This window comes from Erpetoichthys calabaricus, chromosome 2, assembly GCF_900747795.2.
Source record: "Erpetoichthys calabaricus chromosome 2, fErpCal1.3, whole genome shotgun sequence".
In the NCBI taxonomy this organism is placed as follows: domain Eukaryota; kingdom Metazoa; phylum Chordata; class Cladistia; order Polypteriformes; family Polypteridae; genus Erpetoichthys; species Erpetoichthys calabaricus.
The window spans coordinates 43,831,170-43,845,810 of record NC_041395.2 but is presented as its reverse complement, the minus strand read 5'-3'; the positions used below and the strand labels follow the sequence as shown (position 1 = coordinate 43,845,810).

The window sequence follows — 14,641 nt, the reverse complement described above, 5'->3', positions numbered from 1 at the left end:
GTAGAAGTGCTGATTCTCTGAATTGAATGGAGTCAATTTAGTTGGTTTGGTAATGGGTATGAAGATAGGATTCCTCCTGTGTACCTGCCACAGGGGGTGTATTATGTGTGACCCTCAGCTGGAAGATGTGAGTAACATTCAAGACATGCTTGAGAAATGTTGTGACTGACATGGGAACATCTAAGAATTCCATAGAAGTACATCGAAAAAGTTGTTTAAAGTTGTATAACTCAGTGGTCAACTAGACAAGATGTATATGTATGATAGTATAATAAATCTACTCATTTTTGTAGGATTTTGTATGGTTTCAGGCCTGTAATGTTGTAATGAATAAGTCAGACAAAAAAAAAACTGAAGTGGCCTTAGGAAAACTGTGATATTTTTAAATGAAAAATGTTTAATTTATTGCATGAAAGATAAAAGGGAAATGATTTGTTTAAGGGTGGCACGGTGGCGCAGTGGGTAGCGCTGCTGCCTCGCAGTTGGGAGATCTGGGGACCTGGGTTCGATTCCCGGGTCCTCCCTGCGTGGAGTTTGCATGTTCTCTCCGTGTCTGTGTGGGTTTCCTCCGGGCGCTCCGGTTTCCTCCCACATTCCAAAGACATGCAGGTTAGGTGGATTGGCGATTCTAAATTGGCCTTGGTGTGTGGGTGTGTGTGTCCTGCGGTGGGTTGGCACCCTGCCCGGGATTAGTCCCTGCCTTGTTGGCTGGGATTGGCTCCAGCAGACCCCCGTGACCCTGTGTTCGGATTCAGCGGGTTGGAAAATGGATGGATGGATGGATTTGTTTAAATTCATTAAGTCAGTACTTTTATCACATATACATAAAAAAACTGGAGAAAAACCATCATAATTAGCAGATACAGAGTAAGCTATTATGCTTCAAATAAAGGACAGTGTCTGAATAGGAAAAACATAAGTAATCGTAGAAAAACATATATTTATGAAAAAACGTTAAAGTTTAGTTCCGCTCTGAAAAGAAAAGAAGGTGAATGATATAATGTTTCAGCTGTATAGCCTTCATCAGATATACAACGTAAAAGAAAAAAACAGATGGAGTGGAGAACAAAACCAGGGCAGATGATAAAAGAAAATGCGACAGTAGGTGAGAAAAAGGTTCCATTAGAGAAAATAAAGGGAGAGGGTAAAACATTAAAATATGTGATGCCAGGTTGAAAATAAGCTTAGCTTCTTCTGTTTTGTTTGAAAGGAGTTGCTAAAGCCCTGTGAAAGAACTCAGACAGAGAGATCAATGTGGCTATGATCAAGGGATGTGAACTTTACACTTTGTAAGGTCATTGTCCTACCCTGCGTGGAGAGCACTTTGAGTGGTGATAAAAGTGCTATATAAATGTAAAGAATCATTATTATTACTATAACTGTGTGGATGTGCTCTCTGAAATGTTCTGCTAGCTGACTCCCTGTATCGCCTATGTATTGTTAATGGCTGGACACTTCCTACAAGAAATGCAGTAGATAAGGTTTTTGGACTGGCAAGAGGCCTGTTGTTTAATTTTGAATTTACCACATACTAACATATTGTTGGTGACATACAGGTCAGACTGCCTGATGAGGAATGTGGCTGTCCTCTGTGACGTGAGCTGTGGACCAGAAGTTTGCATAGGTTAGGTGGTTGATGGAAGGAGATCAAGTGAGTGTTAGGAAAAAAGGCTCCTATGGAAGGATAAGTCTGTAAAACAGGAAAATTGTATGTGCTGACCTATGGGAAAGATGGAGTATTAAGGTGGAATGGGAGGACCACGGGGTGCGGATTTCATTATTGGGTTTCCTCTTAGAATGGATGTGACAAGGTCTGCTCCTGGTTTGATTGAGGATCCTGTCCACAACATGAGAAGGGTACTCTCTATAAATGAAGAAACTCCTCATTCTGAGTGCTTTGTACACAAGTCAACCTCTTTACTGCAGAGGCAATTGTGTCTAAGGAATTGTGAACGGGTTAGAGAGAGTTTAGTATGCCATGGATGGAAACAGCTCTAGACAACCTAACTGTGTGAGTCAGTTGGCTTGTAAAAGACAGAGGTTTTAAGTCCTGGAAAGCTGATAGAAAGAGTTATACTTAAAAATGATAGAGCTATCAAAGAAACTTCGACTATAGTGGTTGATGGAAACTAGTAAAATCTTTAATGAATTCCTGTAGCAGGCTTCTGGAACAAAAGCAATCAAAAGAAAAATTTGAAAACAAAAATTTTTTCAAAAATTTGAAACAAAAGCACATACAGTATCATTTACACAGGTCTGGTACAAAGCAAGCCTAGGTAGCAAAAAAGAAATACTATTGTACACACATATACAACAAATCTTATGGTTTTATGGTTACATGATAATCTTCCATTCAGTAGATTGACTCTGATTTTGCCATAAAAAGCTACATGAAGATAATTAGGGTAGAAATACATTTAAAAAAAGGCAGAAATCGAAAGTAAAATAAGTTCTTAGGAAAGTTTGTATGATAAAAGTACCAGGAGAGCTATTTCTTTTTCTGTAATGCTGAAAAAAATATGTAATTTATTTAAAATCTTCAGAATTATTGTTGGTTTCTGTTTCAGAGAGAAGAAGAAAAGAAGATTATCAGGATATGGATGAAGGTACTGTTTTAAGAAAAATATTTTCATGTGCTGTGAATTTTCTTTGCTCTGAAGCTGTTCTTCAAAGGAGTGTTGTAAGGTGGTTGGGAAAGCAGACTTGGGTAGTTAGGCAAAAGGTTGGGGTACTAGCTGGGTCACCTTTTTTAATAATAGCAAAAAACAAACAGCCATGCTGTGGCAAAAATAGTGGTAGCAACAGAGCTGAGGCTCTGTCCTTCTCAAACTGCAACTCAAATACTGATGCCATCTTCCCTTGGCGGTTCCTTTTTATACTGTTGGTGCCAGAAGGGGCGGAGTCTTCTTAAAGCATCATGGGTGGTGCTGGATGTCCACATTGGGCAGATTTTCAATGCTACAGGAGAAAGAGAAGATAATCTGTGGGTGGAATTGCTTACCTCAGCAGCGCCAGGGAGGTGGTCCCCTGGCAAACATGCGTGTCAGTGGTAAAATGAAATATAATCATTTTTATTAAATGTCTACAGATATTTTAAAAAGTCTTTCTTAAAACAATGCTAGTGGAAGGGACTAATCATTTCTATATTTGTGTACATACTTGTAAAGTGCAAAAATGGTTAGAAAATATAAATTCATAAATAAATGAATATTTGGGTGGATGGTGTGCATTATCCACTGATATATGGAAAGGTAAAGTTTAGGTTTGGAGAAAATGATATCCTACAGTAACTTCAGAAAACTGATGTGCAGATGCTGGAGTCACTACTGTGGTCACAGCAGGTCAGACTCTTCCTGTTTCATCATCACTAGAATCAAAGTCACACATAAATAAATATATTTTGAATTTGTGGCACAGAAGCATTTAAGGCAAGTGGTTCATTTTTATTACAGTGCCTGCTTGTATTTTATAGTAAAATATTGTACTCAATTAATTCTTGCTCATTTCATTGCTGTTTTAGGTAGCTCGCTATACAGTACTTACTAGAGTGCTGCTCACTTTAGCCTCTAGAATGGCGTGACTTGCCCATTTTATTAACTTCCTGCAGCTGACACTGAAGCAGCACATTTAATTATGGAATTAAAATATGTTTACAATTGTAATGTTATAATATGCCATATTTTCAATTTCACAATATGAGAAATACAGCAGGAAAAATGTACTTAAATCCCATCTAAAAAATGAACAAAAAAAGGTGCAAAGTTTAAAACACACAGTGTTCTGTGCTCTATACTGAGGGCAAGTCTGTAGCCAAAATGTAGGAGCTTTACTTTTATTATTTTCTGAGCAGAAACAATCATTTCACTGGTTTGTACAAAGCAGTCATCACGACTAAGGGTTATGTGCCTGCATGTTTGGAATCATATGTACTCTGGAACAGTTACAAGATGCATAACACAAAATTATATTGATGCTGGAGCAAATAATAGAAAAGCAGCACATTCTAATATCGTAGCCTGCAGAGGAACATCTGACTGCTATCTTTGCAGCTTCGATTATTAACTTAATATTATTAGTTAAGATCTTTACTTGGTAATTAGAAAGCCTATTAGCAGAGATGACAGCCTTCCATTTCAGTTTAAGCAGCTGTGTCATGCTGTGTGTTCTTAGCAGTCAAAACATATATAGGTTACATAACGCAGTTTCAAATATTAGTAATGAAAAAGAAAGTCATACAATTTTATTGCACTGTCTCAGAGATTCTGCCTGTTTTACTCTTGCCTTCACATTTTTCTTTGTATTTAGATTTTGATTACATTTTAGAACATAAGAAATTTGATAAACAAGAGGAGATTGTTCTGTCCACCAGTTAACATGGTTAAGTTGCTAAAAATAATAATTTAATAGTTGCTCAATAATCCTGAGGCACTACAGTTGTGTCTCACAGCTATAAATATAAATGTAATGTCAGGAGGAAGGTCCACAATTCAAATGTTCATTCAGGTCTGAGCAGGTTTTATTTTTGTTCTGAAAGTGTTGTTCAGTGTTGGTCACCACAGAACCCTATTACATCGCATCATTTGTTATCTCCATTATTATCATGAATTATTATTATTATTATTATTATTATTGTTATTATCATCATGAATGCATGAGATAAAAGTCAGTCATCACTACATACTACAGCAGATAACTAACATAAAAAATGATCAGCAGGTGCAGTATTCCTTTAACACACTGACTGCTGGACCATTTAATCACCAGGGACCTCATGTATAACGCCGTGCGTAGAACTCACACTATAACATGGCACAAGCACAAAAGCGGGAATGTGCGTACGCACAGAAAAATCCAGATGCAGGAATCTGTACGCACGCAAACTTTCACGTTCTTCCACTACATAAATCCCGATCAGCGTGAAAAGTAACGTACATGCACGCGCCTTCTGTCCCGCCCCAACTCCTCCCACAATTACGCCTCTTTGAATATGCAAATCAATATAAATAGCCTTCTGTGAAAAGACAATGGGAAAAGCACAGGGGAAAATATAAGAATTTCAGCGAATACCAAGTGGAGGCAAAGGAAAAACGTACTATTTGCTGGTTTAAACAGTGGTATAATCAACAAAAGGAAGCTGATCGAGTGACAGAGTGTCGGAGAAACTCGAAAGATCAAGTTCACAAAGTCGCACAGTGTCCGAAATAAAAAAGAAATCACATATCAAAGTCGCCGTGAAAAGGCGAGTCGTAGCCCACCGTCTGAGTGTCATATGAAAGCTTATTAGGGTACAGACAAAACAAATAGGCACACAGTGGGAAAAAAGCACGAAATGTCAACTTTAATCTCGAAATTTCCACTTTAATTACGTAGTTTATTTTGCCATTAAAGTAGAACATCATAAACTTCATCTTAAAATCGTTTATTTTACTAGTTTCTCAAGTAGCACGTTAAATGCTTTGTTCTGTATTTGATCTTCTATGTACTCTATGTGTGTGAATCACTACGTGCTTCCGTTCTTTCTCTTTCTCCGACAGGACACATAATCCATTACATTCGTGATATTACAGCTCTCTGAATAATTAAAATACTGAGATGTATACGTGATATCATTTTCATGATGATAGGAATGAAAGCATGTTATTAAACATGGGAACACGGTGGCTCAGTGATTGTTCATATCTCACGCAAGAGTCTTGCTGCGCCATGTGCGACCTTCGATTAAAAAATTTATTACAGAAGTACTGTCTCATTCAAATGTACTAACCTCCAATTCCTGTCCTAACTTTTCTTTCTCCAAATGCCCAATCACCACACAATCAGCTCTGTAATAGACGTTAAGCCATCTGTAAGCTTAGAACGCCGATTCTTCAAAACTTTTAAGGAACATTAAAATATCTTCGTAGTACATGTTAATTATTCTATCCGTCTATCTTTCCAGTGTTGCGTCAGCGCAAGAATACAACGCAATGCAGGAACAATCCATGAACTAGCTAGCGCTGCGGCAACGTGTCCTCATATGTTTAATTATTAACAATACAGATTATTTAAATGAAGTTAAAGTTTTAGCTGTATAATATAATCAACATATTTTGCTGCATTTCATCTTAAAAATGATATCATCATACGTAAATACACGCTTCATAAAGTGGCGCAGGTTGTGCAATATTATAACTGTAGTGCAAGTTTACAGTGAGGTAATTGTACTTATAAGTTCAAACAGTTCTACAAGGAGCACTTGATGGACTGATTGAGTGCGTTTATAGTTCTTGGGATGAAACTTTTTCTAAACCGCGAAGTCCGTACAGGGAAGTCTCTGAAGCGTTTTGCCTTGGCTCAGGCAGCGTCTGCTTCATGCTGTGTACCGATAATTCTCTTTCCGATCAGCTGCTGCTGTGAGTCCCCACTCAGATACAGTGATATAAATACTCCGAGAGGTGCAGTGAGAGTAATATGGAAAAAGATGATCTGCTGTGGCAACACCTAACGGGAGCAGCTGAAAGAAGAAGAAGATGCAGTGAGAGTTACAACGCTAAAGCAGTTATGGTATTTGGAATACTATGGCTATTCCCTGGACCATTATACTGCTGCAGGTTAATTACAATCAGATGCATTACACTAATAAACAATATGCAGCTAGTTTCAGTGTATTTATAAAGCCGCGTCAGGAATGTGGATCTAAGAAAGAAAGGGTGATCACACAGGAACAGTAGCACTGCTTTGACGCTGGGTGCCGCCAGTCTGCAAAACTGAGCGGAGAAATTGCGTATGCCAAGGTATGAGTTACCGTGGAAATGTGCGTGGCTTTACGCCAAGTTTAGGTTTTATACATCACGATTTGAGCGTGGAAAGGTTCGTACGCAACATTTCTGTGCGTACGCACCGTTTATACATGAGGCCCCAGGACTCTACAGTATAGGTGTATGTATATATGATAAATGAGCATATAATAATAATAATAATAATAATAATAATAATAATACATTTTATTTATACAAGGTGCCTTTCAGAGAACTCAAGGACACTGAACAAACAATAAATAAATAAATAAAAGACACAATTATAAACTATCAACAGTTGTAAAAACTATAAAGAAATATATTAGAAGCCAACAGCTTTAATATCAACATTTACTCTATCAAAAATGTAGAGAAATTTTTAATTACTTTATTTTGTCCAGCAACACAACTAACACAGTATTAGTTCCTGGAAGTAGATCTAATGCATGTTATTATACATACATATATGTTAAAGTTGAAATATGTTAAATAGTTAAAGTTGAAAGACCAAGTTAATTTTGTTTTCATAACACATTTGATTTCACAGACTTTGGTGTTTACATAATAAGAAACCTACCTAAGAATGCTGCTGAAGCTAGATGAAGAAAAGAGAGCAATATTAACGATAATACTAAAGATAATACAAATCTACATGATTTGTAAAGAATGACACTGAGTCCTGAGAATGTAAAATTCACTCTTGGTGTATTTTTAAAAGAGAATCTTTTCTACAAATGCTACCCAGACTATAGCAGAATATACCTACCCTGAAAGGAATCGTTACTCATAAGGTACGCTAACTTGACCAAGATGAGTGTTTCTAAAACTTACTGGTACTACAATAGCTACTGAAAACAACAAAAACACTATGCAACATACTTTTTTAGTAATATGGTAGTGATTGCCTTTAATAGGAAGTGACAACTGACTATTATTGGTGAGGTGATTGACTCATACATTTGAACCCATAATTTTAGGAGTCTAAATCTAAACTGAGTTTATTATATATTTTGAAGTCCCCTGAATGTTTATTGAAAATTGTGATGGAACAAAACATTGCAGTTTCCATAAGGTACTGTATTACTGCATGAATGATTGCAAATACTTTGGAAAAACAGAAATTAAGGAACATAGAAGAACGATGATGGAGAATGACACAGCTGACTACTGGAGTAACGTTTGCACATGTTCCCCGTGTTAACTTGGTTTCTCTAAGATGTTTACTTACAAACTTAAGCCCCTCCGTTGTCAGCATACATGTCATGATGCTTGTAAGCAAATTCTGTATTTGTGCCTGCAGCTGCCTGGATGGAGTCTGATGCCTTAAATGTAAATAAGAGTGCAAATAAAATGGAGAAATTAAAGTTTAAATGCATATGTTTTTGTAAAATTAATTTATTCTCATTATAGCATACTGTATTTCAAAGCATTATATTATATTAACATAAACTCACCAGTACAAACATTAGTAGGAGAAATTTAGATTTCTCCAAAAACTTGTTCAACTTCAGTTCTCATTCCACTGGACCAGTTTTTGCAATAAAGGAATAGTAACGTGGATTTTTGAAGACACTATTTGTGTGAAGGATATTTGCAAAGAATGTAGTATTTTAAGTTTAATGCTAAAAAAAACATATCTTTTTTATAAATTAGCAGTTTTTGTGTCTGCGTATTGAGACCCAATGCACCTTTTTGTGTGATTAAAAGGTGTGATAGCACAATGAGGTTGAAGTTTATTATAAGGATTTAAAAGGCACTTTGAGGCTTGGCATCATGGAGATGTTGTGTTTCGCTGACAGAGGTCATTATATGAAAAGTTTGTATTTCATTTAGACTTGTTTTCTTTTTCTGCAGAAGAAAGAAGATATACTACAAAAAGAGGTAAGAACTGATATTCTTTGTGATGATTTACTTGAACTGCTAATGATTACATTAATACTTATTGCCTTTACTTTTTTTTGAACAGTTTGGAAATCAATTCAGGAAAATGAAGGTAAACAATACATTTTAAATGTTGACATTTGGGGACTGATGTGAATATTTTTGTTTTGCTTTAAATTGAATGTGTTTAGATGAGGTATCATTTTGACATTAATTTCATTCCCTCTCCTACTCTGTACAGTTGATGTAGTCCTGTTCCCTGACACAGCACACCATGAGCTTTCTTTGAGTGATGATGCATCTCAAGTACGATTCACAGGAAGTACACAAGGCCCAGACAGGTGGTACTGTGTCACAGGCAGCAACTGGTTTACAAAAGGAAACTGCTACTGGGAGGTGGAGGTGGGAGAAAAGGCCAGCTGGGCCCTTGGACTGGCAACTGAGAGAATCAAAGAGAGCAGAGTCATTCCTGAGAACCCTGAAAATGGATTCTGGATCATCCGTCTTTGTGGCGGGAAGAAGTTTGAGGCCGTCTCAAGCACAGTCAGTGCACTACATGGAAAACCCAAGAAAGTAGGGATATACAAGACAACTAAAGAGCTGTCCTTCTATGATGCAGAGATGAGAACTTGTATTCATACATTTTATATTGAGTACCCTGGAGTGCTGTATCCTGTCTTCAGTCCAGGGTCACGTGACAAGGGACCGCTGATCATCAAAAAAATAAAAGGAAAAAAGTAACATGGTATGGATTAAAGAAAGAATATTGCATTTAATTTTTAAATTTTAACTGCAGCAGTTTAACATATTCTTCTTTATGAAACACAGCCTGTCATTTGCTCTGTTCTGTAGTGACAATTTTTATTGTTAAGTTTAACTAAATGATGTTATCTTACTTACTAGATGATCTGCTCAAATTCACAGGTACATTCTGGAGACTGCAGTGGATTTATTCATAGCATCCCAAGAAATAGTTGATTTTACATTATGCCAAAATAAAAAAAAATGCATGCTTCATTGTGGCAGTTCATTAAGTAGTTACAGCTATTTCATCAGCTCGATGGTCCTGGATTTAAATCCTGACCTGGGCAAGCTCAATGTGGATTTGTATGCAATCATGTTGGTTTTCTCCAGTTATTCTAGTTTTACTCCCACATCCTCAAAAATGTACATATTATGTGAATTGGCTTTTCTATATTGCCAAAGAGTTAATATGTAGAGAACTGAGAGCCCTTACAGGGCTTGTTGCAGACATTTGTCAAAGAGAAGACTCTAAAATAAGTGGACTAGTGGAATAACAATAAGGGAAATTGTAACACCATTTTGCTTATACCATTAGTATTTTTTATTTTTGCAAAGATAAATCTAGAAAAATAAATTTTTGGTTTAATTTTTAAATCATGCTTCTTGTGATATAATTAGTTTTAGTGGTTCATTTACTCATACTCTTGGTCATACTGAGAACAAGTGCCCAGTTGGCAAGAGGTTACTTGGGTGAGGACACTACTAGGATGACACAGGGCCGATTAAAATTCATAAACTTTTTTAAGATGACATATGAACTGATATTATTTTGAAATCTAACTTTATGGACTCTTTAATGCTCTTGTTTTAGACTTTGTCATACTTCTTCCTTTCTCTCTAGAAGCCACATCTTAGGTAGCTTAGCCCTTTTAAGCAATGATGAAGACACTCACATTTCCATGCCTACTCTATCTGCCAGGGGATGCTTGCTTCTTTCCATGTCCTTTAGAGCTGTTGCCACATTACATGACTGTTACTCATGAGGCATGTCAGATTTGCAGACTGTATTTACTGACGTCGTCACCCATCATGTCAATTTACATGACAGAACTTCACTGGCCATGTCACATTTGGCGACTGCATGCTGTTCTATAAGCATAATAATGTGCTGCCTGACAGAGCAGTTTTTGTATGAATGTTTAACAGGTTTATTATCCTAGGTGGCAGGTTTCATAGCCATGACCATAAGGTAGGTTACATATTTGTTCTTGTCTGAGATCAAAAGTTAGCTTGTTATCAATGATTGTCCCTAAATATTTGTATTGCTTTAATTAAAATTGAGGTAGTAAGAGGAGGCCAACACCTAAAATCTATAAGTGTACTATAGAGATTGTTGTGATGTGAGATTTTACATATAACTTGATGAATATTTTGTACTGTATATCTTTATTTGTAATTTAGACAAAGCAGTGTAATTTAGTGTTTACCCCCCCCCACCCCCCCACCCCCCTTAGGAATGGGTCTATTTAAATTTTACGACAGGATTTGGGGGATGTGTGTTTTAAACCAGTTTGGCAAGTGTTTCCTTGCTAAAGTCATTTCTACCCCCGCAAATGGGCTAAGGTTTACTTTAACATATGGTTTGGGGGCAGGTGTTAAGATGTTCTATTTCCCCCATTGGTCTGAAGTATGGCTGTTTGGAATTGGCTTGGTTCAGAAGCCTTTAAGTACCATGATGTGCTATTGGCTCTCGGGGTTGGACAGAACATATATAAATGTATGTGTTTAACCTCAGTATCTCTCTCTTACCAACCAACATATGATGAAGAAGCATCTCTCTTGCTAACCTGATGATGAAGACCACACAATGAAGAGAACAGCTCAGCAGCCATTTTGAACAGGCATGTGGCTGAAAGCTGAGCACCAATGATGCCTTAACTAGAGACATTTAAGTAACTACAAGTCTGTGCCGCCTGAATTACATATCACCATTTAATCAGGTTGTATGGTTGCCAATATTCAAATGTACTTTGCATTTTGTTATTATTTATGAATATTATCAATAATACTAATACATTGTTTAAACTGTAACTTAACTTCTGCTTGTCTTTTACTGCATCTAATTGCCTGAGGTTATAGATATAGAAGGGAAGGTGGGGATAAGTTATATACAATAATACCTTATAAACAGTGGTAAGTCTGTGAGATTAGGCATTCTAAGGCTACATATTAATAATACAATAGGGGAAAGTAGAGCAATATATATTACTCTACCAAGACAAAACAGAGATATTTAGCTGCAAAAAATGAATGGCAACATAATAGAACAATAATTCCATGACTGAACTCCTTATATTATTATTGCAAAAAAAGAGAGCCGATATTCGTGGCGGAAGATGGCTGCCAGCGGAGCAGAGCCGGGTCCGTAGAAGGTGAAAGGAGCAGACGCATAGCCGATTAGCCACGAGGTCACAGGAAGGTAAACAGAGAGCCCTTAAAGTGGGGAAGGGACAGAAGCAGGCAGGCAGACAACGATTCAATCAACAAGGCTTATGAAAAAATAACATGAAATAACTATATACATACAATAAATAAAAATCAAACAACAATCCAAGGTTTATGAATAAATAGCATCCAATAACTATATTCATACAATGAATACAAAAGGCAGTTTTTTGCAATAAAAAAAATAATCTACAGATTAAATAAATAGAATGATAAATTAAAAACAAAATCCTTTAATGGCAATCCCCACCGGCATGATTTTGCTTTTCTATTTTCTTTTTCTCCAGCCACTCCTGGACAGTTTTTCCAGCTGAGGTGGAGCAAAAGGTTTCCCTCCCAAAGCAGCTGTGGCCAAACTCTTTCATTTTAGGACGGCCACAGCGCTGGCAAACAAAGGCCTTCACCTTCTTCCTTTGTTTGAGAGGGATACCTTGCTGTTGCGCCAGCTCCTACGGCTCCTGCTTCTTCGTCTGCCACCAGGCAGTGGTGCGGGATACTGAAGTTTGTGCCGGTGGAGGCAGAGGAATGGCAGTGGCGGCCGGTGGGGGGAGTGGCTGGGTGGCAGGTGCTTCATGTGGCACGGGGGGTGCCCATTGATGGCTGGTGCCACATCCACAGGGTCCCGAGGTTACGGTCCGGTCAGGTGGGTCACGGAACTCGAACTGTTGTGCAGCGGACTGCTCGGGGCCCGTGGGCCGTGGGCGTACGGCGGGGTGGGCTTTGAAGCAAGGGTCGAGCTGCTTGGCAACGGCAAGGTCATCTCTAGAGCCCGCCATACCAGCTCCCTGGTGCGAGTATAGTGCCTACAGGGACACAAAGCAAAGGAAATCAGGGTGGGAGGGAGGAGAGGGGCATGGTGGACCCCACTTTTCCAGTGTGTACTTACCATTGTGCCAGGGTGCGCTGATTGAGGGGGAATAGCTGAGTGTGTGTCTGGGCCATGAGTACTGGGTTTGTAAGGAAATTCTCCTGAATGCAGATGTAATCTCACACTACAGCTGCCCAGCGGTTCACCCTCACGCCACAGATGGTGGTTCCTTCGGGGTGAATCCTGGACAGCTCTATACAAATGGCCTCCACAAGGCGGCTGATGTTTGGCATCTGTGCAGCTTGGCCGCCTATACACCTACAAAATTCGGGGAGTGGGTTTGGGAGAGAGAGAGAGAGAGAGAGAGTCCTGCCATCGATATTCGATCAAAAGGAAAGAGGCCACGCCAAAGAGGTTGAGCACCTACCGTTGCAAGCTCTCCACTCCCGGTGTGACACTGGTCTGCGAGTGCTTGCGTCGGAACCTCCCCTTCACCAGTCTTTCCTGGTGGTGTGGCAAAAAGTGAACTGGGGCCTTGTCGCCCTCTGTCAATCGTTCCCAGAGGGCGACGATCTCCGCCACTTGCTGCTGCGTCACGTAGGCATGGTGACGCAGCTTCAAGAGACTGCAGGCCAAGTTGACCACATGCTCGTAACCTGGGCCAGTGTCAGGTTCAAGGCTATTCTGTTGGGGGAAGAGAGTGAAAAGTGAGAAAGGGGAGTACTCAGATATTCCAAAAGGTATATCTCAACTTGTCAGGAGAGACTTACCGGCTCGTGGGACACCCTTTAAATGGCCTCGTCTCCAGGGGATGTCTCCTGGTCAGCTGGCCCAGACTGAGGCGCCGATGGCAGGGTGCGACTGGGACTTGTCAGAAGACAAGGGTTTGGGTGTTTGTCGGGCAAAGTCCTCCTCAAGGCCGAAGAGGGTGTGGTCCAGAGGTTCCTCCACCGACCCCTCGTCATCTTGGAAGCCCTCGTCGACACTGTCATCGTCGTTGTCTGTATCAGTCCCAATCGGAGCATCGGGATTCCTGCCCATCACTTCCTCCAGCACTTAACCAGTCTGCGAAATAGGTACTGGACGCCAATGAGCTCACCTGTAAAAAAGAAGGAACTGGTTTAAAATGAAAAGGTGGGAGGGGGAGAGAGAGAGACAGAGAGAGACAGACAGACAAGAGCTCGACACCCACCTCACCAGTGTACTTCGCAGGCCGGGTGTAATCCTTAACCAGCTTCATGTGACATACAAGTTCACTCAGCTCATTGAGGGAGTGCTGGAGTTGGCCACTGTAGCAGACAATATCACGGTCTGCTGCCTCCACTGCCTGTGCTGCACGGTCCTCGTTCCACCGTGCCAGGCCTTCCAGGAGATAGGCCTGAAAGTGGGCCGCACTGGCTGAAGTGCCTGAAAGACACGGTGAGAGAGACAGAGAGAAATATATAATGCCATACACTCCCTCGCACAACACAGGTCACAAAGAACAGGTTTCTGGGCACCCTTACCAGATATGAAGTGGTTCAGATGCAGGTGGAACAACTCCAATGAAGTTGAACCTCGCGCACACCTGAACACTGGCAGTGTGATCCCCCCTTTGACCAGCTGCCTGGTCTGCATGTACAGGTGCATGCCGGCTGGGTCCTGGATGCAGTGGAGGTGGCGCCTCTGAGTCTTCCAAATGTCCTGGATCTTGTCACAGTCCAAAAGCGGGATACCCATGGTGTCAGTGGCATCCCTGAAGACCTCCAGCATCTCGTCAATGAGCCGGCCGGTCTCCTCCACCCCTCATGTGCGACGGCAGCAGTGGTGGGCCAGCTCCTTTAATGGGATGTTTCCAAAGCCGGAGCCTCTGGGACCCTTCCCCGCCTCACCAGCCTCGGCCTGTTGCAGCCAGGCAACGTCTCCCAGATCCCACTCAAAAATACAG

General features: G+C 39.9%; 1 protein-coding gene across 1 annotated transcript in view; it reads left to right on the top strand.

Annotated features, from left to right (window-relative positions):
• Positions 1 to 11,492, top strand: part of LOC114642849 (butyrophilin subfamily 1 member A1-like) — a 45,769-nt gene extending 34,277 nt beyond the window's left edge. Inside the window, exons 4-7 of the mRNA XM_051922408.1 lie at positions 2,568 to 2,606; positions 8,631 to 8,657; positions 8,743 to 8,769; positions 8,899 to 11,492. Of these exons, the coding sequence (XP_051778368.1) occupies positions 2,568 to 2,606; positions 8,631 to 8,657; positions 8,743 to 8,769; positions 8,899 to 9,398 (593 nt within the window). The 3' untranslated portion in view covers positions 9,399 to 11,492. The remainder of the gene's footprint in view (positions 1 to 2,567; positions 2,607 to 8,630; positions 8,658 to 8,742; positions 8,770 to 8,898) is intronic.
• Positions 11,493 to 14,641: the final 3,149 nt, after the last annotated feature.